Raw genomic sequence first — 25,883 nt, 5'->3', positions numbered from 1 at the left:
CCTTCAAAGTTTCTAGTGAATTAAAAAATGAAAGAGCACTTCATTTTATGTATCCCAGAGTTGTGTTAATTTCTACCCAGCTGGTCTAAAATGATTGATACAAAGCCAAATTTGTGACTGCCTGCATTACAAAGTCTGTAATTTGCTAATGAATTATGATAATAATCTTTCATCATACATGAAAGATTTAGACAAACAATTTACTAACTATATAGTTTGATCACAATTTTTGGGTTTGTACCAAATCTTGAATCTACTTTATTTTTCTCAGCCTAGATTAGCAAACCAAAGTGAACTTCTTATAGCCTTGTTTTGAAAGCAGTGGTGCTGGAAGATAAGTAGAAATGACAGCAGACAGCTTAAGTGATAGTTATAAGCACCACGATTAATGTATATACAAATGAAACCAGCCAGTCTTCAACTAGAGAAGCATCACAGTGTGTATGGTGCAAGAAATTGTTTGAGTCTGCTTCTTGAGACACAGAAGTGAATTCAATCAAGTAGAAATATTTCTCAGATTAACCCTCCTTCAAGTGTGGTAGTGATGAAGTATCTAAAGCATAGCTAAATGCATATGAAAAAGCTGGGCTTGAAAAGATAACCAGATCCTCAAGAAATGGAGGTGACAAGACTGGGTCAACTTGAATGAAGTTGGTGGCTACCAGTGTGCCATGGCAGCAGAACTGCTGGCTTGTGCTGTGCACGAAGGGCCTTTTGAGGAGTCTGCTCACACTGGGATGCGAGCACACTGTAAGCAGATCCCTTCTTATATGAAATCAACTTATTTTTGGTCATTTCAGAGAGTGGACTGTGCACTTTCTGACCAAATGTTACTTCCTAGTTCTGCCAAACTTCTTTTGCATTGGATGTTTCAATTTTCCAATAATAAGCAACATAGGAAAAAAGCCCCAAAACTTTTGGTTCAGTGCCCTCTGAGTTCTCTCCCGTTTTGCAGATAAACTCTATTTTCTCTCTGTTCCTCTTGAGCTCTGTTCAGTTCAATGCATTTCAGAAGGCGATGTTTCCACTTGATCTTCACAACTGATAGCAACTGCAGAACGGTTCTGTAAAGACTTAACCTGTTTGAATTCATTCTGTTTGGAAGAGGAAAAGATTATCAGGTGATATTGAATTGCTTGAGTTACCTACAGAAACTCTAACAAATATTCTAGCAGCCAGCATAAAATACTTCTCATGTTGATTCTTTGCACAACTGCTCTGCCATGGGTTGCAACACATAGCTGTAGACTAAAAGTTAGTGTTTTGCAGGAAGATTTAAGAAGTAATGTAAAAATATCTCCCATGGCTTAATCCTAGTTTACTATTCTTGGTTCATTAAAATTTAAACTCTCACACTGCTCAGACCTAATAAAATGCTCCAGTGGATTTCCATGTTTTTTCTTGGCCTTATGAGACCAACTTTGGAATATTAACCTGGACATGTCTGACGTGACAGTTTACCTTCTGCTCCAGGGAGAGAAGTTCCATTGAATGTTCTGTATTACTAAAAGTGTATCCTATTTCACTGTTCTGTTGCTGCCGTTAGTGGAGGATGTCAGAGCTTCTATATTATTGTTTGTCTTAGTCCCTGCCCAGGCTGTCTTGTGGTCACAGTTCTCAGCTGTGTGCATAGGGGATGTTCTCAGCTGCAGTCTGGCCTTTTCTCTGCCAGCCCAGTGTCACTGCACAGAATAAAAAAGAGCCAAGACCTTTTAAGTAGAGTGGGTGAAAGAGGCTGTTAGTTAAAGCTGAAATTGTCAACACTTCCCAGATTAATTTAAGTACTTCTTATGCTCCTACTTTTGAATTATTCAGGAATAAGTGATTCTTGCCTTAAAAGAGGAACTTCTTTTGGGTAAGCACAAGCAAGGAGTTTGTACAAGATATAGAGGGGAGATGCTGAACTGAAATTATGGCTACGGATAAACTAATGTTTGCACACAAAGATAACCATCAAGGTTTCTTAAATAAAAATTACTTTTAGAAATGCTTAGTTGACTAAAAAGTAACCTGACTTCAGAAATGAGTGAAACAAATTTGAGAACATTGTAAAATCTTTAGTTTTCTGTTTCTCCTTCTCTTCTGTTTCTGAAAGAAAATGCAGAGGGATTTTGGGTGCTGCGTTGGGTACTGATGCTGAAACATCAGTTCCTAGGATTCATACTCTGTTTTCAATTCCCTTTTAATGGAAATGCAGTAGGATGCGTACAGGTAGACAGTGTAATACCAGATGGTCAGATTTTTTGCCATTTTAGAAGGAAGTACAACTTTCTAGGAAGGGATTTTATCACTTTATCACTGCCTGGCAGAGATGTTGTAGAAAAATAGTAATAGTCCTTGTTGGTTCTATTTTTTGCTTCTTCCTTTTTTTTTTTTTTTTTTTGCAATGCAAAATTCTAAGTATCTTCCACTGTGCCAAGGGCTAAATGGCTACGACTAATGTAGTAAGGAATCTTTCAGATTACACCTTACCAGAAGTAAGTTAACGATGGTAAGAGGGAGTTGTTAGGATAGCACCATAAATGGAAAGGTCTGTGATATTTATTTTGCTTGCTGTCATGTGATACAGTGCACAGAAAGCAAAGCGTAGTGGGCATGCTTTCATTTGAGTGACACCTTACAGGTGCATGCAGTAGGTGCATGTGAGGCACGCATCACAATTCCAGTAGAAGGAACTGTTAGGACTGTGCAGCAATTGGTGTGCTTTTGGGTTTCTGGCTTTGAGGGGTGCTTTGGCAACATCTTGCCTGAGATCAGAGCAACACTCAACCACACGTCCATTTTCCATTGCTCAGCTTTCAGAAGAAGAAACTGAACACATGATCTGAGGTTGCACCAGAATGGGTTCATATTGGGTGTTAGAATTCTACATGTAGAGGAGTGGTCAGATATTGTGACAGACTGCCAAGGGAAGTGACGGTTTTCTGCTCCCTTGGAGGTAGTTAAGAGATGTGTAGACGTGGCACTAAGAGATGTGATTTAGTGATGGGACTTGGTTGGTTAAGTTGGACTTAGTGACCTTGAAAGTCTTTTCTAGCCTATTTGATGATTCTATATTTAATTACACCTTGAAACTGTTCCTTTGTGGAGGGCATCGCTGAGTACAATGCTGCATGTTAGGTTTTTAAACAGGAACTGAATTTTCACAGGTTATATGAATATCAAGCGGATTTTTCAATTAATTAAATTAGTTATTCTGGATGTTAAGAAGATAGGTCAATAAAATGACTGTTGCCTAGGATTTGGAGAAGATAGTTTTTTGGTGTCTTGTTGGTGTACACTTTGTACACTGCATCGGCGTATTCTTTTTCAGAGGAGGAGCTGTAAGTATGGATCTGTAAAGCAGTTGTCTTATTAACATCTTCACTGTAAAAAAAAAAAAAAGAATAGCTGACTATGTAAATGAGCAGCTTGTGATGCTATAACTTGTCAAATAACTGTTGGTGCAGTATAGCTGAGCAAACTGTTTCAGTGTGTGCATATACAGTAGGTATTTCTCTCCAAATTAATATTTGCATTTGAAATATGTGTGTAGTGCAAATACATGAAAAGTATATAACAATTAATAATATTTTGTTTGATGTTTACTTAAGATGTGCTCTGCATTTTAATTCTTAATGTTATCTGCTTCTTTAATCGTCTTGAATTAGTGTACCAAATGTCTTGATTCAAAAGAATTTATTACTTAGCTATTAAGTTTTGATAGATGTTGTATTCTTGAAGCAGGTTGGATTTGGTCTATAGGTAGCTGACAATTGTGAGGCTGCCATTTTGTTCTTCAAACTTTGATGCCATTGTAAAACTTAGTGTAAGATAAATCATAGTAAAACATCTGTATTTATAAAACACTTACTAGTCACATACATGCACCTGGTAGAGAGCAAAACCTTGGCTCCCTCAAGAGTCCTGTCTTTACTAAGGAAGCAGTAGAAGCTACAATCCGAGCCCTACAGGTTGTATAGTTAAAAATTAAAAGCCTTCTGTGGCTTTCTTTAGAACCTTTTCTCAATTATGTGTGTTACTTTGTCCCATTTCGGAGTTACAGCCAGCATACTGTAATGCAATTGGAATAAGAGGGAAAGAAAGGTCAGTTTTGCACTGCTTTTTTGGATTGCTTGACAGTTTAAATGTAGTGTTACCTTAAAAATGACTAGAAAGCTCTGTGATCATATCCATCATAAATCAAAATTTGTTTACAGGAATTTAAAAATATAAACATGTTGTCCGTGTTCATTTTAACTCCTGTTAAAATGGTGATTTGCTGGGCGACTTTCTTAGTCCAGGTTAGTGATAAATGTCACTGTTACTTAATAAAGGTGAAAACCTGCTTGTGCTGTAGGACATTGCTTCCTTAGAATTGTCAGTGTCCTCTCTTGGGATTCGCATCCTGCTGCCCTTCTCATAGGGGTGATCCCAGAGCTTGAGGATGGGAGTTGATGGGCTGTTCTCAGCAGCTGTTTGCTCTTAGACTTCTGTTTTGGATCCTAGCTGGGTGTCGGCATCGTTTTAAAGCTGTGTTTAACTCCCTGTCATCCGGCTCCCCTCCGCCTCCCTATGCGGTGCTTTGAATGCAGCCCTGGGGTCAGCGGCTGCTTGGCTGCTGCGGGAGCTGAGCTGCTGCCGGAGGGGGGATCCTGGGAACAACCAGGAGCCTGGCAGACCTGGCAATGGCTTTTTCCCCTGAGTGTTAATTGTGGTCGCAAAAATTAAGTGTTTCTGTAAAATTAACATCTTGATATTATGTATTTACTTTCCAGCAGGTATCTTCAATGTCAGGCTTACTCGGCAGACAAGTCAAAACCGGAATATTTTTTTCTAACTGCTGTAGTCTTAGCCTGGAATCTCAGAAAATCACAGTATTTGTTCTGGTTAGCAGCTGATAGGAAACAATAAAGATTTAGGGTTCAGAATTTAATTGGCACTGATGTCGATGCAGGAAGCACAACAGCATACAGTTTATTCTTGTGAAGCTTCTATTGATTCTTTTTTAAAAGGAGGGCTCTGATGAAAGCACTAAGAGGCGTTTAATTTGCAAGTATTTCTACATGGTTTTTTTTCTGAAATTTCCTATACCTCTCTCTCACTGAACATTAAACTTTAAGATCTTCTGATTCAGAGGCAGATACTGAAAAACAAAAGCATAATGTTGTCATTTTTCCTGTTCAGCTTGTTTGTTTGGGTGAAATTGAGTCTTTTGTGCTTACACCTTAACTTTGCGTCTTTCCCAAGTGTGATGTGTATTGAAAAGTATGTTAGTGTATCTTCAAGATCTTCAACCCAGATTTTAATCTTAAGAGTGACTGGATCTGCAGTAATGTTCTTGAAAAAGTGCTAACATGAACAGAAACTTCCTCTGTCTTTGGTATTGTTTTCAGACTAAAAACTAGACAGGAGCTTTTTGTGACAAAGTCAAATGACCTTTTGCATTTCCATGAGTAACAGGGTATTTCTTCAAGTACAGGTTAATCTGATGCTTTCAGAACCCACAACAAATTGAACTTATGCTGTGGAATGAACTGGAGCAGCGTCTGAATGAATCTGACGGCTTCATGCAAATCATGATTAATTTTGAGTCCTCAGAGTATCCATAAGATGTGCATGTATTCAGTAGCTGATAATCTCTAATTTCAAAACATCAGTGTTTCTTGTTTCTTTTTTGGAAAGAAGCAATCTATTTATTCTCCGTTCTGACCCACCCACTTTCTCCCTAGCGTTGGAGACGGATTACACACATTTCTTCTGGTCTAGATTTACAATTTCAAATGCTTGTCTCTGTGACACCATTACCAGCAGCTCTTAGCTTTTTGTTGGCTTTTTGACATTCCTGCAACCTTTTTTTCTTGCTGCTTTTAAGGAATTCGTTTTCACAAGACATCTGCAGGCAAGCCTTTTCTGGATCTTCTAATCCTGTTGGTTTTAATAAAGGCCTCTTGTTTCAAGAGAAGAGGATTTTACAGAAACTATTCCAAATATCTGAAATGACTACTGCATGAAGATGCTTGCCTTTAAAACAGGGGATCTTGATTGAATGCCTTTGCCTCATGTCCTTGGATGTTATTGGCCTGGTTTCATAGCTCAAGGAGGTCAGTCTGTCTGTGTTCCTTCGCCTGACAGATTTCTCTTTTTCCTCTGCAGCTCATTTCTTGCCCAATGATTATGATTTCACTGTCCCGTTTCAAACAATCTTAGATCCAAGGCATGCTCACTTCACTGGTGAACAACCAGTAGAATTTCGCATTTTTACTCCAGGTTTCTGGGTTGTTCCTGCTGGACTGTAACTGATTTCTCCATCTCACAGCCGTGCATCTCATGACGTACATGGATGCTTCCAGGGTTGGAGAGTGCCTGTTTGTCTCCAGTAATGGTTGTTTTTCCTAATTGGTAGAAGTAATCCAGGACACTCACAAAGATATATTTAAATGACAATTTTTTGGGGCAGATGTTTAAATTGTCTCTCATGGAAGCTTATTCCAAAGGGATATTGCATTATTTCCTGGATCTGGAGTGTGGAGCTCTCAGTTGTCTTAGCTATAAATATGTCTTTGACACTTCAGCTCATTACCCATTAGGAGAAGCAAGGAAGATTACTGCTCAAAGCAGAACTTCTCACTTGCTGTTAAATAACTGTCCTTTCTGCTCAGAGACATCCTTTGCCATTGTTGCAGTGAGATTTTAAGAAAATGTATTTTGAAGTATGTAAAAGACAAAGGCTAGGTTTAACTTTCTTGTTATATGGCAGTAATAAGGAAGATTATACAGGAGCAATTCATTACTCTTTGCCTTTCAAGCACTTAAAAGAAAAAAAACAGAGCTGAAAATATTTCTTTGGGAGATACTGAAATACCTCATTAGATCTTTCTTTTTATTGGCTATTGAAGTGATAATTCTGTAACAGGAAAGAAAGCAAGGGTAAATTCTGCTTTGATTTATAAAAATGTGTTAATTTGAGCTGAATAGATTTTTTTTTTCTGATGTTAATTTTTGTCATCTGTGACTATCGTTTTGTAATACATAGTTTCTAGTTTTATTTTAGAGGAAAAGTACTTCTTATGGGGACTTTGCTAGATCTCTGCAGTGTGGCAGGGATTTTTGGCGAATTAAGTATCTGAATTTCGAATAACCTGCAATTTAAGTAATTGTCCTCATTAAGTGGAATAGTCTTCACTGTCTGCTGAACAGTTCTATGGATGCATGTAGAGCTAAGTTTGGAGAATGAGAAGAAAATAATACATGTTTGTAACTTTTATTTTAAATTTTATTTCAGTGCAATAGCAGGTTTCTACTGAAGAGTAGTGAAAATGGCCAGAACAGCTTCAAATTAGCTTTTTCAGTTGTTCCACAGCATAGAAATGGCAAGCTTTTGTAAATACTGGAAACTACAGAACAGGTAACTCCCCATAGTGTGTTGATAAAGCACTAATGAATTTGCACTACCGAAACAAGAGTTCTGTATCGTGGACTGCTTATGTTCCTAATTGGAAGGTAGTATCTTCAGGAAGACTACCTGAACTACAGTTCAGGCTGGAGCCTTAGTCCTTACATGCATGTTGTTGTTGTTACTGTTATTGTTTCAATATTAAGCTGTTTACCTTTCTGAAAATTTGGCCTCAGAACGTAGGTAGGTGATCTTAGCATTTTATTTTTTTTAGATTTCTACCAGTTGCTCCTGCTTAACACAAGTCCTGAAAGGTTTCTGGTTTATCTTCCTAGTCAAAACATTTCCAGTAATAGAAGTGTCATTTGAATAACCTGAAAATTAGCAGGAACGAGAATGAATGGCAGTGTACACCTTCTTAAGAAACTGAATAGATATTCTGAACTTATCTCTTGAATGTTCAGAATTAGAGGTTGAATCTGGTGAAAAAATTTGTAAAGCTTTCCCCGTTATGAGAAATGCTCTTTTCTTTAAGTCTTTTCTGTGGCTTTGTCAGCTTGTATCTCATAAATGCAGCCCAAGCATGCACGTGAAGCAGATTTTGGCAGGAATGTGCTGTTATGACTTGGCTGAAAAGGATAGATTCAGCAAAACAGGTCGTCTTCATAAAATGGATGCTGCTTGTAGAGAAAGCTTCCTCCTTGGAAAGGGTTCCAGCTTATCTGTCTCTGGATTGTTCTATCTGCTGGTTTTATAGAGCTCGTGTTATTGGTTTTGTTTCTGTCTTTCTGCTAATGCATTTCCTTCACCTTCCTGTGTTCAACTCGGTCTTTGGGTTTTCCAGAGTTCTCTCAGCTTACTCTGTTTAACTGTTCCTAATACTTTTCTGTTACCTGATAATCATACATAAAGAACAGGAACATAAAACCTGCGTGTGGAAAAGCATGGTTTTGACAACTTGAATCTTACTCACTTGATCACACCTTCACCTTTTTCTACGCTACAAATGTGTGCAACTCCTGTATGCCTACCTCTCGTTCAAGTGATGAATCTAAAGAAGAGCCAGAGAGGGGTCTTTGGTTATGTAGCACCTCTTCTTTTTAACTCTATTCTATTATTTTTTGAGGGAATATGCTTAAACATATTAAAGTGTGATAAAAATATTATTAATGGAACAAACACAAGAAAAAATCGACAGCTTCTTTCAGTAAAGGCAAAAATCTACATTCAGATTGCACCTTTGCCCAGTTCATTTTGTTAACAGAATCTCATCTTTTTGTCACCTGCACTTTTACTGTCTTTAACTTTTTAGAATTTTGGTGATGCTCAGTTTTCACCCTATCATGGAAGAGGACGACAGGAGTATAGTTGACAAATATGTACAGATGTTAATGATAGTGATTCTTGTCCCTTTTTCTCAAAACTCTTTAATGTTTTCACCTGTACTGCCACTGCTATTGCAGTGCAGTCTGTGTCAATAAAAAGAAATGAGAGAGGCAGAGGTCTATATATTTTTATATAGTTTTAGTTCCTTTGTTTAAAAAAAAAAAAAAGGCACATTTAATATCATTTTTTTAATCTTCTTGCTTTATTGATTTGTGTTTATTAAAAACCTATTTCACATTGAATTTGAATACAAATGAAGATCTAGCTTTTCTAAGATGTTACAACAAATCTCTGAAAGCTAATTGTTTCCTATGAAATTCTATTTCTGACACAGGTACAAGGAAACATTACTTAAAAGAAGTATATTATTTCTATTCAATAGCATGTAATAGCATGTAGTGGGAAATATATAATTTTTTGTATGTTTTAAATGAAAGACTTATTAAGTAAATGAGGTTTTTGTGTGTGTGTGTGTGTGTGTGTGTGTGTGTGTGTGTGGAAGATTCCATAGTTAAAGATGTTAACCAGCAATTTCTTGCTTCTATAGCACAACATAGTTCAGAGCTGAGATTAGAGAAACCCTGTAGAGTGGCTAATACTCGAGGGCATCCCCAGCTAGAAAAGTATGTGAATTTAGGCATGGGAGGAAGGAAGGATCTGCTTTAAATTTAGTGTAGGGTCACTGAATCTTAATGATAGATTAAACAAGGGAGGTGGAATAATGAATAGGGGTATGCAATGTGTAGCACTAATACCAGAAGTCCATGGTTTTCACTGGTTATTTAATGTCTTTTCCCATATGTTTCTGAATAGAGCAGGTTATGGCAGGGATGAGCTAAGGAATAGCTTTGTTAGTGAATTGCTAAATAGGCTGCATTCTCTTTTAAAAATTGTATATGTATATAGGAGAGGTGCTTTAATTGGGAGCTTTATCTGCATATATCTTAAACGTAGCAATGTTAGTAGCTACCTTTCTAACTTGTGTGTAGAGTGAATTTCTTAAAAATACACTGTACATTGTCTGCATAATTTTATTTTCCATTGTGAAACTAACAGCCACTACTTGGTTAATGCAGAGGTGAATTTCAGATTATTTGTAGATACTATTGATATGAAGAAAAGCTCAGTAAGAGGTGATGATTTGGTAGATGTGAAAATGAGATAGAGGAAATACCAAGCAATTTTTTAAAATAAGACTAACAGATCAGTAAGCCTTGTTTTATAATTAGTTGAACGTGATCTTAAAGCAATATTAATATAATATCTATGGAAACTTGACCACATTAAGAAAAAGTATTAAATTTTTATACTTACAGTGATTGAGAAAGATACCATGGTACACTTTAGTGTTGAGTTCTTACTGAGTTCTCACAACAACTAAGTACCACTAATCTAGGTGAACCTATCAAGTCAACTATTGAGTTATTAATGGGTTTCTGTGTAACTCATGTTTTCTTTTATGTAGTGAAAGATACCAGCAGGTCTCAGAGAAAACATGCTCTCCATATCATTTCTCCTTTGGGTTACAAATGGATTTGTAAGCTGAACTGGAGGGAGCAGTAAAGTCAAACTAGTCGCTTTGTCCTATCATTCCATCTGTACATTATTGGTGACGTTAGTAATAATGTGTGAGACCACTCAGATCTTTGGCTCATGTTCCTTTTTAGGTGCACCTTGTTGGTGGGTACTGGAAGTGAAGGACTGCAGAAAGAGCCTGCCCATCTCTTAAGCAGCAGTCTTGCTGTGGTGTTTAAGTGCAAAAGTAAGGAGAAGAAAGACATAAAGAAGTCAGAGAAGTACTGGATTTCTCTGCATCATAGTACTACACAACTCTGTACAGCAGTGGTACTTGTGCTTCACAAGATTTATAGATTTTATATTGTTTAGTAACAGTAAAATTTACTCTCATATAAAATACTCTCATAGAGTATTTTATCAGAGTTGCCTAGAAATGAGACAAAATACGCTTGACAAAATAGCGATTTTATTATCCGCTTCTTAAGCTAAAACTGTTAGGATTACCACTTAAAATAATGATCATCACTGAAGCACATGAGTCTTAGGCATTTTCTGTTTCCTTAAAAGAAATTTGTAAAAGGGAAAGATTTTTTTCAGTATGAATGCAACTAGTGTTATTCATGTAATGCAGTAAAGCCTGAGCGTCTAACTTCCATTCTCCTTAAGTGGCCTTAAAATGGCCACTTATTTTACCAATTATTGATATGACTGATTACTTTTGAAACCCATGAAAACGCACAAACAGGGAAGTGATGAAAGAGCAAGATATGTATTTATCATGCTTTGGCTGTCACAAGCCAGTTTCTTTTGAAATGAAGGTGAGGATATTTGTCATCAAATAAATTCATCTAAATTCATCTTCTGTTCAGAGCATGACAGCCGTGAAAACATAACGTCTACTTTCCACTGCAAGAAACACATCCACTCTCTCACATCTAGTGATAATTCCTGCCCTACAAATAATCTTTAGGGTCCTTATGAATGGGGACCTGAATATATAAAATATCTGTTTACTATGCTATAGATCAATAAGATAATTATTTCCTTATGGAAAAATGGAAACAACACAGCCAGGATAAGAGATAAAGGAAAATATAATACACACTTTTGCTGAAGAGTTCACACAATAATTCCTGACAAAGGAAGTGAAAGAGATTGAAAGACGAGCTGCAAAATAGTACTTGTTTGCACTGTAGTCTGAATATATGCACATTTGATGTGGACAAGCTGGGATCAAATTGATGTAATGTGCACTTTTTTTTTTTTTTTTTTTTTTTTTTTTTTACTTCCTAACCTTTGTATTTTACCATTATCTGGTAATGGCTGTGGCTTCTGTCCCTGGTACTTCCCAGAGATGTTGGTATGCACAGAAAGTACATTTATTAGTTTAAATATTGTTTTCATACAAATTTTAAAAAGCTTGAATTACAGATTTTACTCTTGGTCATGTCCTTAACTTCATGATCAGTGTCAAGGCATATTTTTCTCAAAGTTACTGATTTAATCACTGAGGTAATCTATTAGGATTACATATTGTCTTCTTGGTATGCAATCCATGTATGCAATTATTTGTCCCTTGACTCCCCATGATCTCTTTCATCAGGTTAGCCCAGGTGCAAACTGTTACCCTACTGCAATCTGTTGTAATTAGTGGACCAGCTGTTTCAACTAGTGGCTTTCATTTGACTTTCTTTTTAACCTGGTCTTCTAGTCAGTCTTTCACAGCTCCTTCCTAATGATATCCTCATTCAGTTTGTGTATTTTTATTTGACATTTGGTACAGCAAGATTCTCTGTTTTCAAATCTGTTACAGCAGTGTATACTGCTACAGTAGAGTTCAAAAGATAACCCATGTATCATTCCTATCATGCTTCATAAAACAATCTGAAATCTACTGAAAAGTGGTAACTAAAAGTGATGTTTTTTAGAGTAAAACAAATGTCTATCCTGGCAAGTGTGAGTTTTACTTAAGTATGGACCTCCACGGTTTGTCTCAGTGTTTTTCAAGATATCTTAAGATGTTTATTTTGAATAGGAATAAAATACCTGATATTTTGCTATTTATCAATATCTTAGGACATTAAAGTAGATGCAGTTGGGATTGTAGCATTTACAATTTGTTTTGGAAACTTTCCTGTGGCAAGTGAGTACTCTTCCTTAGTGGAACAGTATTAAAAACTGTATTTGCTCTTTATTTTATTGTTTGTTTTGGGTGCTTTCTCAAAGAGTGGTTGCCTCTTGTAGTGATCTGATAAAAGATGACTTAATATCACTTGCCTGTTGTCTCTTATAGTGTGCATAAAGGTCAGTTAGAAGTACCCACTGAGCAATACTGTTTCATTCAAATTACTAGTGAGTATTTTTTTTCTCAAATAACCTTTTCTACTGAATGGAACAACAAACTGGGACTTCAGAATGTGTCTCCTCCATGTCAACGCACTGTAGTTAAGCAAAACAAACAAAAATAGAACAACCCCAAAACTTCAGGTATTGCCATCAGTTTCATTTTGTTAGCAGAAGTCTTTAAGGCATTTTCCAATCAATTCATAAAATTGTTTTGTCAGTAAGTCTTTGTTGTTTGCTCTCTTTTAACCCTAATCACATCTTCCTTTCAATCTCTAATGTCAGAGCTAGCTCAAACTCTAATTCTTTCGTACCCTTTTTCAACCTCGTGCATGTGCTGCTAAAAGGATTTGTTGATGTTGTTGCTTTTTTAATACTCATGTCTTTTGCCTCCATTTCTCAAGAATGTGTTTTTCCTTCTTCTGTAGAAATGTTTCTTCTTTTAACCTTCTATTAAAAAAAATCAAAGGGTTGTGTGTTTTTAAATTCAGAGGGGATTATCACAATTAGGTCTCCTAGGCACTACAAGTAATGAATAATAATAATTATGTAGGCTGAAGCTTTGTAGTGCTGGCCATATAGTTGTGATCAGTAACTTCTGCGTCAAGTTCAGAAGACTGTAACTTGCATTTACCTTAATGCCTTTGGAATAGGACATCTAGTTTTAGGTATTTAAGGACAGAGATCAGCAAAAAGGTATTTTACTTCACAGAATGAAAATGTGCATATATTCTGGCAAAAGGCTGTGGCACTGAGAAATAAAACAACATTTTTAATACAGTGAAGTGCCTGCGTATGGAATTTGAGTTTCTCTATATGTAGATACATAGGCATGCCTGCAGTATACTGTCACAAATCTCACTATGCATGACTCAATTATTCTCCTCAGAATTTAGCAAGCTTTTTTCTTTTTTTTTAATAACATCTCTAAAATTGTTTCACCATATCATACATACCAAACATATTTGATGTTGAGTGAAAGTTTAATGTCTGATATTCACTCTCAGTAGATGTTACAGGGAGGAGATGGTGTGAGCAAGATTCATTCAACATCTGCTACTTGCTGCAGCTGAGGAAGAGGGCAGATCCAAAGAAGTGGCAAAAAAAAAGTAGTGTCTGAGCTTGCAGAGCTCAGATTAAGTGGTGAAGAATGCCTTAAGCATAAAAAAAATTACTGAAGTAAGTGTTGTGGTTCTCAAATACAGCTCAGTGATGATCTAAAGGAAGCAGGTAATCTCTCTCTTAAAGTGTCTACCAGCTGTAGATAGGCTGTTGCCAAGTAGCTTAGAGAGTGGAAAAAAAAAAAACACAAACAACTGTTTATTTTTGGAGATTAGAACATTTAAAATTTGCTGTTAATACTTTATGTTAGTACATAGCCCTCAAGAATTTGCACCGCTAAAGTGGAATTAGCAGTTTATGTTCAATTTCCCTCATTTAATTATTCAGCTTCCATTCTTTGTTGCATTCAAGCCATGCTGACGTCACTCTGATAGATGTGAATCCAGGGGAATGAATCTGTAGGTGCTTACTTAGATAGAGAGCACACACCTTTCTAACACTTCTGGGAAGTCTGTCCTTCTATCTAGTGCTTTATATCCCTAGATGAGATATTTTTTACTAGAACATTATGGTGAATCATCTCTCTCTTAAATTTGTTGTCTGCTTACAGATTTTTCTCTTGAAAATTTTCCTGCCTTTTCCAGTGTAAGATATGTAATAGCAAAGTAATGTGTTAACTTTGCATTTGCTTACTCAGCCATTTAGTCTTCACAGTCTTTCATAATTCAAACTAAAAATAGGGTGGGTTACTTATTTTAAATTGCTGATCTCCTCCTTATATATATGAAGTTCTCATACCACATTCCCAACAATCAATTTATGGTAAAATTTATGTACATTAATCTCTTTTCTAGATACTGAAATTAAAGCTCTAGAAACATTAAAAAAAAAAAAAAGTATTCAGTAGTTTTTGCTTAGTGTTTGATGTAACTTAATTGTCTTTATTTGAACTCTTATCAGCAAAATGTCACAAGCATCACATGTTTTTTTTCCAGACCTAAGTTAATTTGAAGGGTTATGTAATGAATTCCACAAACCTTGTAATGAAGATGTTGACACAATATTTGCTGAGTACTACAGTACAGCACAACCCATTTTCAGCAGTAGTTTAAACTGGATTTACGTTGTTTTGAATGCCGTTCAATAAACTCTGGAGTGAAATTTGGCTTTCCTATACATAAATGTGTTTAGTTATAGCACATGAAAAGCTAGCAGAAAATTTTTTAATGATTTTGTTATAACTTGCTGATGAGTTGTACTTTGTATGTGACTCATATACAGAGGACATTCAGGTCCTCTTAACATCTTTTTAGGAAGGTTTGAAATTGTACATTGTTTTAAATTTGCAAATTAAACAATCCTAATTAGAGGAAAATGAGTACTCTATTCAGTAACTGTGGAAGTCTTGGGGCTCTTATTTGTTTCAATTCTACTTGCCACGATAGAATAAGCAAATAATGTATTTCAGACATTGAATTAAAATCAGTTATGTTTGAATTTAAGCTGCATTTTTCTCCTGCAATAAACAAAAGTGGCTTCAAAGCTATAATGTCCTGAGGAAAACTTTAATAGTACAGAATATAATCTTATCAGAGGTATTAAAAAGCAAAAATAATAATTTAAAGGAAGAGCTGTGTAATTAAAAAAAAAAAAGAAAGAATTAGAGATTATGTTGCAGTGTAACTCAGAAAAGTGTTGCTTTAGGACTGGCTGGCAGACTTGGGCTGAAGACGACATCTTCTGCATTTGCTATAGACTTTAAAATATTTAGATTACAAGTAGATATGTTTTTCCTTTACATCGCAACAGAGTGAATTGAGCAAATGTAAATAGTTATTTCAGTACAATGAATCTTCCATGGAGAGTGTAAGTGCTGTGCAATTCTTGAGAAGCAGACACCGTTTTAAAAATAGCCTGCTTGGGACATCTTAATTCCCTAAATGAAAGTGTTGTGTGATTTAAACCTCACCCATCTGTTAAGAGACTGATGATCATTTATGTTTCTGATCGACTGCTGAAAACATGTAAAGTTTTCTCTGCCATGAGAACTTAAAAATATCAATCACTTACTTTTTTTCTCTCGTAACTTCTGTTTCTGTCCTGCTTCTTGACCACTCCTGTGAAGCACACTTGGACAATAGCTTGTGGCAGAGAAATTCATCTCTAGTCTTACACCTTTGTATATCTAATAGTTTCTTGGCAGTGCACAGCTAACGGAAATCACCTTTTTATCTGACCCATCTGCTCAGAGCTATTGATAACATCAATATCCTTTCAGATTCACTGCTTTATCCCCTTCTGTACTTCTATGTGTGTCGGCACTTCCCATGAGCTGCTGCCCACTGTCTATTAGTAAAACTTTGGCTGAGGCTTTCCTCTGTAGTTTTGACGATTATCACTTCAGCTGTATTTGCTTCCTTTCTTTCTGTCTTTCTTCAGCAAAATGCTTTTGCTTACTCTGTATTTCTGCCTGGCACTGCCCTGTCCATAACATTATTGTGCCCTGAAAATTGTGCTTGCTTGTCGTGACTAATTCTCAGTTACAATGTCAAAGTCAAGATTCTGGCTTTGCCATCAGTCCCCATGCAACCTTGCTCTGTCTGCGTCTGATCTCATTTCTCTGTGTCCCCCAACTCACATTCCACATTCCTCACAGTCCTCTGACTTTATTGCTCCTTTTGTCTGCCTTTCATGCACTCATTTTTGCACTGTCTTTCATGCTGCCTATGTGCCTGGAACAGTCTTTAGCATCTCAGCCAATTTACAGCTTTGCATAAATTATATTTAATAATAAGACTAACAAAAGTTCATTATCTACATTATTTCAATTAAGTTTGTACCTGCGTAAGCAGAAAACAGCCTGAGGGAAGCTACTGTTGAACTTTGTTGTGATTCTTTGTTGTGATTTGTTTTGATTCAAAGATACAGATTCAGGCTGCTTTGATTCAGCATAATATTTTAATTAAAAAAAAAAAAAAAGAAAATCTGTCTGTTAGATTTCTTGGCAGTAAATTTTAGATTTTTCCAGCTCAGAATTATGAAAGTAGTTCTTATTCCTGGTGGCACCACCAGAATTTTGGCATCATCATCACATTACCTGGTATGGAATTCTTGTCCTGTGGTTACATTTTACTTCATTTTATTCTTACTAATGTAGATGTGGAAGGACTCTGAATGTTGTGGTAATTCTGTCTCTACAGAGGCTATCTTCTCTGCTTAACTCCAGTTTTAAAACAATGTTCTCATCTACAGAAACAGCGAAAGATAAGAAAGTAAGACTGCCTTTATCTGGCAATTTTTGGCTGCCTTAATATTTAGGTTTATAGAACTAGTTTTTAGTATGTTAACTTTGTCCTAGCACCAGAGAAAATGAGTGAAGGTAAAATTTCATGTGCTTCTCCATCATCTGGTACAGCTGCAAGGCAAGGGCATTCCATTCTGCAGCAATTACACAGACTTTTCCAAGTTAAAATGCATCCAAATTTATTTATTGTTTAAATGGTTGTATTGATACTGTTCACAGCTGAATGGAGGAACCAAGTCAATGTGCCTCTAATTTGTTTTTCATTGATTTGGAATATTCTGGAGATTATAATCTGAAGAGTGGCTGCCGTAGCAATATGCCAGTCTCCATGGTATCTCCACATTATGTAAAGAAATTCTGGGCTACACAAAGACAATGCTGCCAATTAGTATTTCTAGCTGATCAAAGGTGGGGGACCAAAAAGTTTGCCAATAAATGTAGCTCAGTGGAAGGCACTGGAAGTTAGTTAGCTTTACATACAGGAGAACTTTAAATAGAAATTTAACAGATGCTAAATGCAAACTGAATGTTTTTCAGTTGTGTGAAGAGCATTGCCATAGGGTTTTGTTTTGCTGATTTACTGAAAAAGTGATTTATGGTTCTGCTTAGAATGAATCATGAGAGCATTTTCCTCCTTACATAATATTTAAACTGAAACAACTAATGAAGAGTGTTTCTGTAATTAATCAATAAATATTCCTACTCTCTAAATCTTCTCCACTCTGCTTTCTTGATGCTATTTTAGTTATCAAATAAACCTAAAATGAAATCGTTATTTTAAAGCAAACCTATTTTATCTGAAATAATTGCCTGTGGCTGGTTGTTTCAAAGAGGGCTACTTTGGCATGAATTCAGAATCCAGTTGTGATCTTAACTCGAGCAGTTTGTTTAACCAAACATTACTCTGATCAGTTTTACATGGTCCCCTACCCGGCCAGGCCTGCCTAGAACAACTCGTTTATTCTGCGACGAGTTGCTCAACAGATGTCATTCTGGTAGAATAATGCAGCAGAATAGTTGTGCGTTGGCTAAAATTACTTCAACTTTGATCACTTTTGTTCAGCACATCAGTCTGGCATTGTGCTTTATACCAACATAACACTTTACCCCGAGCATGCCTTTCAAGCTTAGAATAGCAGAGGAATGTTATTGAATTCAGTGCAGTTACAGATGAGTTAATGAAAGAAGGGAAATACTGTTTTTTTCATAATGCCTTTCTGTTGTGATTTGGAATTAAAATGGAATTTGAAGAATGTGACTTCTGAGTTATTTATTTTTACTTCTGAAAGCTTTTTGAAAGCAATATAATGTAGTGCTCCTGCTCCCATTTCTGTGAATAAATTTCACTTGTTATTTTGAAAGAACTCTTTTTAGAATTTAATAATGGGAAAATAAAATTAATGAGACTTTTTTTGATGTGTAATTGGGGAGCAGTTATCTCAGAGACAGTTTATCCTGAAAAAGAATCAAAAAAAGCAAGAACCATATTCTGCTGATCACAGCTCAGTATTGTTACATTTTGATGGGATGTTGTGGGGTCAGTACTGAGTAATGACATCTCTTTACCTTAATACCACTGCAGAACAAATGCTGCACAGCAGGCTGGCTTCTTGTTAAGAAGCAGTGAAGAAAGGCTGTTTGTTTTGAACAGTAGGAATGAGATCATATACCAAGTTCCATAGAATCTTGTCCTCTGTAGTTCCATTTTTCACAAGTGCATGTGTGTATGCATACACATATACACACAAATATACCGTGTGCATTTATGGTCAAAATTGATGACATCAAAATTGATTTAAATAAATGTTTTAAATAATTAAACTATATTTGTATTTTTTAAAAGTATGATGTGCTTACATTTGAGATGGCACTAATACCAAGTACTCTCTAATCACTAATAAGTGCTTTAATATTCTCTATCTAAAACAAAATAATGTTATTTTAGTTTTTATTTAAAATAGAGTTCTAAAATTTTTGATTGAAACATCCTTACCAGATCAGATTCTGAAGCATCCTGAGAATTTGGAGATAAGCGGAAACTCCAAAACAAATACGTGCTAGGATACTGAGATATCCAAATAAAGCACCCTCCATGGCCATTTTCTATCCTTTAGTGAGATGTAGAACTATAGTGATGGAAGTAATTTAACTTGCTGCTAGATAATAGAATGAAGCCCTTTTTCCCAGTCATCAGTGCAGAATAGTATTGAAAACATTCAGTTAAGTAGCCCAGTTAACACTGATAGCTCACGTTCTCATGCCAGTGTATTAAATCTATCCAGAAATATGAAGCAGTTTTTCACTGCTTCACCCCATACTAAGGGGCAATTTATTAGCATAGGAAAAAGTCATGAGAATAATATCAGTAATTGTATGGAGGATCTGAGAATTGGTGATTCAGTGCCTGGCTGGGCGTAGCACTGTACTTTGAGTCTTCGTTCTGTTTATGCCTTGAACTTTCTCACCAGCATTTCTTTGTTGGCAAACCATTGCAGCAGTGCCATGAAGAGTCTGCTGAAGAATACTGTCCAAGTCAACATCTGTGACAGCAAATGTATGCTCCCTCTTAGCTTATTTACAGTGATTAGAACAGTTATTTTACTGCTTGATGTCTGCACATGTGTCTTCCATCCGTTTGTTAGCATGCTTGAACTATATACCAAAAAGAAGAGTGCATGTGGCATTTTCCTCTAAAGATAAAGCAGAGAAAAAGAGATTTGTTGCTATTTCATTATGGACATGTATTTTTAGATGAATCTTCTGCCAGATGTTGTGTATAAATTCTGTGTTAAAAATAAATGCCAATTTTAAAGTGAACTTAAAGACGGCATATGGTTATATTTCTGTATTGTGTTATTGTGTATTCTGTAGTCAACTTTAATGGCAAGTAACTGATTAAGGAGTTAGGGGCAAAGTATGTAAAATAGTTATTCAGTAGATTGCCTTATTTTATGGCATCATCTCTTTAAGAACAGTGAGTTAGGATCACCCTTATTTCATTATGTGAATGAGAGACTTAAATATATGTATCACGGTAGTATTTTTCATTTTCATCGAGTGGAGACCAGGACACAACTTCTGACTTCCTGAGCGATTCTATCTAGTGAAAAATTACATAAAATGTTAGTAACATTTATCAAACCTCGCTTTTTGAAATTGTTTTTTGGCCTGTTAAATCCATGGTTGAGGTCTTTACTTGGAACTGCAAATAGATCTGTGTAACTGGATGAAGGCCATGTAATCGTATGTTGCAGCTGTATGGAAAACAAAGCAAAACCCAGCACTGGTCACTGTAAGCCTTCCATTGCTCTCAGTTCTGGTCTGGTGGGGCAGCATTCACAGGTGCTTGTTGCTGCTGCAATCTTTATGTTCTGATATAAGATACTATCCACGATTTGAGCTACCTCAATTACAAAAATTATTTTTTTCCCCTATAAGTAGTCACCACAAAGTCTCTAATGAAACATGATTTTTTTTTTTAATGCGTTAACGTTTTTGAGGAGTTTTATAGTTCTTGTATTTTTCATTTCTTCCTCTATTTGAAATCTTCAATACTTTCTCCATTTTCTTCCTCCCTTCCTCTTTTCCTTCCTTTCATCCTTCCACCCTCTCTCTCTCCTTACTGATAACCATTGTATAAGATCATTAATTGCAGCACATTATACTTTAATAGCTTGATAAAAGTATTTATGTAAAAGTGAGTTTACATGACTTTTGTTAATAAATATTTAAAATGTGTTGTTATTCTTGAAATGTGATTATTAATTTGTATTTTCACTTTTAATACTATCACTTTTACTTTTAGATCTCATTTAATAAACTTATGCAAAAATAGTTGTATTTCTTTCTGTTCAAATTGAGGTGTGAATACAAAAATTTCAGGAGAAAACAGAATACACTAATGAACTCTAACTACTTTTATTATTACTTTCTCTGTCCCTTCAGCACTTTTTACTGTGAGGAATTTATATTATGAATTGTGTAGCAGGTTTATCTTGCTTCATTAATAACATGTTCCTAGTGATATACTAAGATGTTTTTTCTTTAATGTGATTTGTTCAAATGCTTTCAGTAGCACTGCACTTGAGCTCTATTTACAATAGGTAGTTGGGAAAAACTCAGAAAGCCTGAAATTGTGAAAATGATGCAGCTTGCTTGTATGCTTTTGATTGCAAGTTCTGATTTTCTTTCCCAGGTAAAACGGAATGTGTACGACCTAACCAGTATCCCTGTCCGTCACCAGCAGTGGGAGGGCTGGCCTCCTTCTGCCACAGACGACTCAGTAAGTAGCTTTGGGTCTCATTTTGTTTCTTCCTACAAATAGCCATTTTTGCTTGAGTGATTCTCATCAAAATCCAATTGTTTTTATTGACCCATATGCAGTAGCTTGTTATTTGTTATACATACTTCAGATTTTTATCTGAATATTTATCTAGATATATTATATCTGAAGTATTATGGAAAGATTCCCTTTTCCATGAGATTAATGTTCATCATCATTAACGTTCATTGTATGCTTTGGACTAGAAGGAATCGATGATCTTAGGCTAAAGAAAAATTGCACGTAATTGCAGTGTTTGAACTTAAGGAAAAAATAAACTAACATTTTTACATGTATTCTGAGTAATCTGTATATTTTTCTCTGTTTTGTCCATTAATTTATGAATTCTTGCATCTAGTGTTAAGTAGGTAGGTTGAAGTTGGTGAAGACTATCTACTTTGGCTGTTGCAGAACCAGCAAGAATCTGTGCTTCTCAAGATTGCATTTCAAATTAGTAAATATTTTGTATGCAAAGATACTTCAATTTTCAAACCTATTTTGCGGGTTTTGGTATCACCATTATCTAGAAATGGAGGGTAATATTAGCTAAGGTCAATGTGTCTACTTACAGCATGCAACAAAGTAAGCAGGGAACTGCTTACAAATTCATGAAACTATGAGACTTTAATACAAAATTCAGTCAAATATTAGACTCCCTTCATTATGTGGTTGCCCCTACACTGGTATTTTACATCATGTCTTTCGTTTTTCTTCGATTTTTTTTCTGCTAGTATATTTCCTATTATCAGCCAGTGAGGTTTTCACCCTAATCTTAAAACAAAATCACCTAAACCACTGAAATAATTACCTAGTGATGTTCTGTGTAGATTTCAAGATAGTGGCCTGAGAAAAATATAGAAAAAAATATGTATTTTCTTTCTTTTATATTTAAACTAACAATTGAACCTACAGTGTTCAGTAGAGTGTTCTACAAAGTGAAGATGGAATTGGCCTTTGCTTTTTCTATATTAACATTATCTAAGTTACCATTATCCTCAGTGCATTACATTCTGCTTTCTTGTCCCTTTCTATTCCCCCTCTTGTAAAAGATGATTTGCTGTTTGTGATTGCTGCTTTTTTTTTTTTTTTTTTTGCATTTGGTAAGAGATTTATGCAAATAATAATTAAAAAAAAAAAAAGCAAAGATGGTCTGAATTTTAATATAATTGGGAAAAACCTGCGGCAATGTTTGCAGAAACAGTAGTTAAAGTTTCTGAGAGGTGAGTTAATCTCTATCCACGTATTCAAGGGCATATATGAGAGGATAGATATAAGATCTGAAATAACAGCATGGTGTCATGTGGTAATTACAGTCTTTGAAATTTGGATCCATTTTAACGTTTTATTAGTTTACATTAGCCCAGAAAAGAATTGGAAACTCAACCCTTCTAATCCGTTTTCCCACAGCAGCAAGGGGGAAAAACATACAGAACCTTTCTTTTGAGTAGGATATCTCTCATATGCAAAACGCATGAATCTGTTTTAAGTCTGTTTTTACAAGTGACATTGTTGCAGGTGAATTTTTCCCCTTTTCATCTTTAATGAAATTGGTGAATGTTGAGTCATCTGCTCCAAAGCAGGAGAGTCCTCAAAGCTCTCTGCTCAAGTCTGCTGCAGCTGAGACTCGTCAGCTGTGTAAACAGATTGGAATGTGTTACCAACAAAAATATAATTAATTTCTGTCTAAAATTAGAGGCCACGGCTTACTATTTATAAAGATTTAATGCTAGCAATGACTATCTGAACGTTTTTCCTTTGCAAATTAGAAATAGTAATAATTACTTTATTAATAAGTAATGATTTCTGTACTTCAGTGACAGATTTTTCTAAAACACTTTTTCCATCGTTTTTTGTTTGCTGTATTGTGTAGTACACAGTCGCAATTAAAGAGTTAAAGACTTGATTAAAATACTTTTTCATTTACTTTTTATGCCGCCTAAGAAATACTTTGTAATACCACAGGAGGTTTTTCAGTGCAGTTCTCGTTAACCTTTGGCTTAGCAAACAGGACAACTAAATAGACTTCACATAATTGGATTCCTGTATCATCTCGAGTCTCTCATGAACCTGACAGACTACAGTCTTCTGACATTACCAGGAAATTTACTGGAGTCAATAGTCATTTAAAACATTGTTGCTTCGTCTCCCCTCTGAGTTAAGATATGTTGTACTGCCTAATGAAATATGGGATACTGTATGAATTGTCAATAACTCTTTCCAATCACTTTTGCGCACGCTCACTCAGGGAATAGGTACCAAAATGTCCACAAGTAGGAGAATGTTTTCATGCTGTGACACTTTAATTGTGAGAAACAAGGCGTACGTAGTCCGTGGAAATCTCGTTTTGCCATTCAGCAAGGACACATTTTTAGCTTTCATCGTGTCTGAATAACTTTTAACACCATGAATTATATCTGTTCTGCTCATTAAAGGTCAAAGAATGTAAATTTATGAGGTTTAAATCATTCTTTTTTTTTTTTTAGCAAGTTTACTTAAGTAAAACTTTAATTAATATTAAAGATATAATTTATCTGCTTTGGGTACGTGTCATCAACCAATGCAGTGAAATCTTGAAAATTATCCTAGAAAACTAATTATAATTTGATTTATATAGGTTCATGATTTGTTCTGAATCTTTGTTTATTTTGGCTGTCATAACAACTTAAATGGCACTGAGCTTACAAAAATGAAAACCAAGCCAGAATAATTCACTAACACTTCTAAAACGCATTTCATTTTCTTCGTTATATTGCTTGAACTGTAAGTCCACTGGTAATTACTGCCATTGCTGAGTAGAATCAGCAACCTCTCACAAGTATGAATAAAAATGTGAGCTCCCTAGTAGGCAGTGGTTTAGTTGCAGTTTTTAAATTGAAGCATGACAATTTTATTTACTTAAGCAGAGATGACTTTTTTGGGTGCAGATGCATGCTTGATGTAAAAAGCTTTCCCCCGTGGGGTCACTTTTAAAAATCTTTTTTTGAATAGGATAAATTTTTTTCCCACATGCTTCTGCTGATTTGTTGGTAGCAGAGAAATAGCGGTACTGTGTGGGAAGGAGAGATGTTGCTTTTGTGCTGCCTTTGTTCTCTGCATTTAAGCTAAAACTTTATTTTTAATTACTTCATTGTTTCAAGTCATTTCAGTATAGTGATGAGAAATGCCTACATCTTAAAAGAACCAACAGCCAACTTGTTCAAAAGGAATATATTTCTGCATGTGAAAGTTATAAAACTTCAGGATCTCATATTCTCATTTCAAGACAAGTAACCACACTTCATTGTACAGATAAGCCAATAAATATCAGTTCAGAGAGAAGTAGCTGCACTAAGGATGCATGGCATTTTGGATGCCACACGCATGTAATGTGGGCTCTGAGGGACTCAGGCTCTGTATCACCCCTTTGAACAAGGCCACCAGAGCTCCGATGGCTGAAGATGCTGTAGTTGACATTCCTTAACTATATAAAATAAAGACTTCCAAGTTATAACAAAAATTTACAGATTCAAAAAATTATGTATAATCTAATTAGCACTGTTGATATGTTTAGCTATTACATTGATTGGTGCTAAGCACAGTTTTTCTCCATGGATAGAGGTTAAAAATACCAATAGGTAGTGTTCTGGTACCAGTTCAAACCATTTATGACAATTTTTGAGTGATCCTCAGAGTTTTAAAGAGTTTGAGTATCAATGCTCTTAGGAGAATACTTGTGATCTATCTTATTGTGGGGCTTCTGTAATGAGATTACATCTCAGTATAACATATACATTATCATCACAATGAAATTGCAAAAATTATCAAGATAGTACCCAGTCCTGAAAGTGCGTTGTATGAAGCAGTACATTTATCATGATAAGGAAATAGAAGTCTGAGAAATTTATAATATAGAGTCCCTAGATTTCTTTTAGATTGTCTTCTAACTTTACCTTATTATGTGCTTGGATGTTTTTGATATGAATTATAATATGATGAATTATCATTTTCTTTACCCAATATAAGCAAGATTTTCTTATGATTACTAGATTTACTCTACTGCCCTCTGTTAACTGATGATGATGCCACATGTGGTGAAGGGAAGCTTTATAACTGTTGTACTTGTTTTTAAAGTATACAGCCTCCAGCTTTATCTGAGATTCCAGTTGCTCTTTGTAATGAGGGCTAACTACTGTCACTCTGAAAATCATCTTTTTTCTTTTTTACTGCTATTTTCTTAAAAAGAAAAAAAAAAAATCCAACCATGTTTGGTTCATTTTTGAATATGTGTTGTTATTGCCAGTTCTTGGTCAGAACCAAGCAGAACAAGGAATGTTTTTGAACTCGAAATAAGGATGTCCTTGCATTACTTGGCACATACAGAGTTGTGCTGATGCCGGATTATTTGCTTCCCTAAGGGAGGATGTGAGGGAAGGAAGGAAGAAGGATGCTGGTGTTACTTTCCTCCTGTGTCCTGGCAATCTTTGAGGCTGCTTGTCTTTCTGAGCCACAAAATGTTCCCGTTCTGCTTTGACCACCGCCAGGGTGCCTGCTTAAAGGCAGGTAGCCTCTCTGTTGCACTATGTTCTCTTCTGTGC

General features: G+C 35.6%; 1 protein-coding gene across 1 annotated transcript in view; it reads left to right on the top strand.

Moving 5' to 3' along the window:
• The window catches only part of FAF1 (Fas associated factor 1), a 144,906-nt gene that overhangs the window by 51,464 nt on the left and 67,559 nt on the right, over positions 1–25,883 (top strand). The window contains exon 8 of the mRNA XM_085231272.1: positions 21,184–21,270. Within this exon, the coding sequence (XP_085087398.1) occupies positions 21,184–21,270 (87 nt within the window). The remainder of the gene's footprint in view (positions 1–21,183; positions 21,271–25,883) is intronic.

The sequence above is a fragment of the Meleagris gallopavo genome, chromosome 10 (genome assembly GCF_905368555.1).
Source record: "Meleagris gallopavo chromosome 10, MGAL_WU_HG_1.1, whole genome shotgun sequence".
NCBI classification, from domain to species: Eukaryota; Metazoa; Chordata; class Aves; order Galliformes; family Phasianidae; genus Meleagris; species Meleagris gallopavo.
Note: the sequence above shows the minus strand (reverse complement) of the source record. Positions and strands in the feature narration are given on the sequence as shown.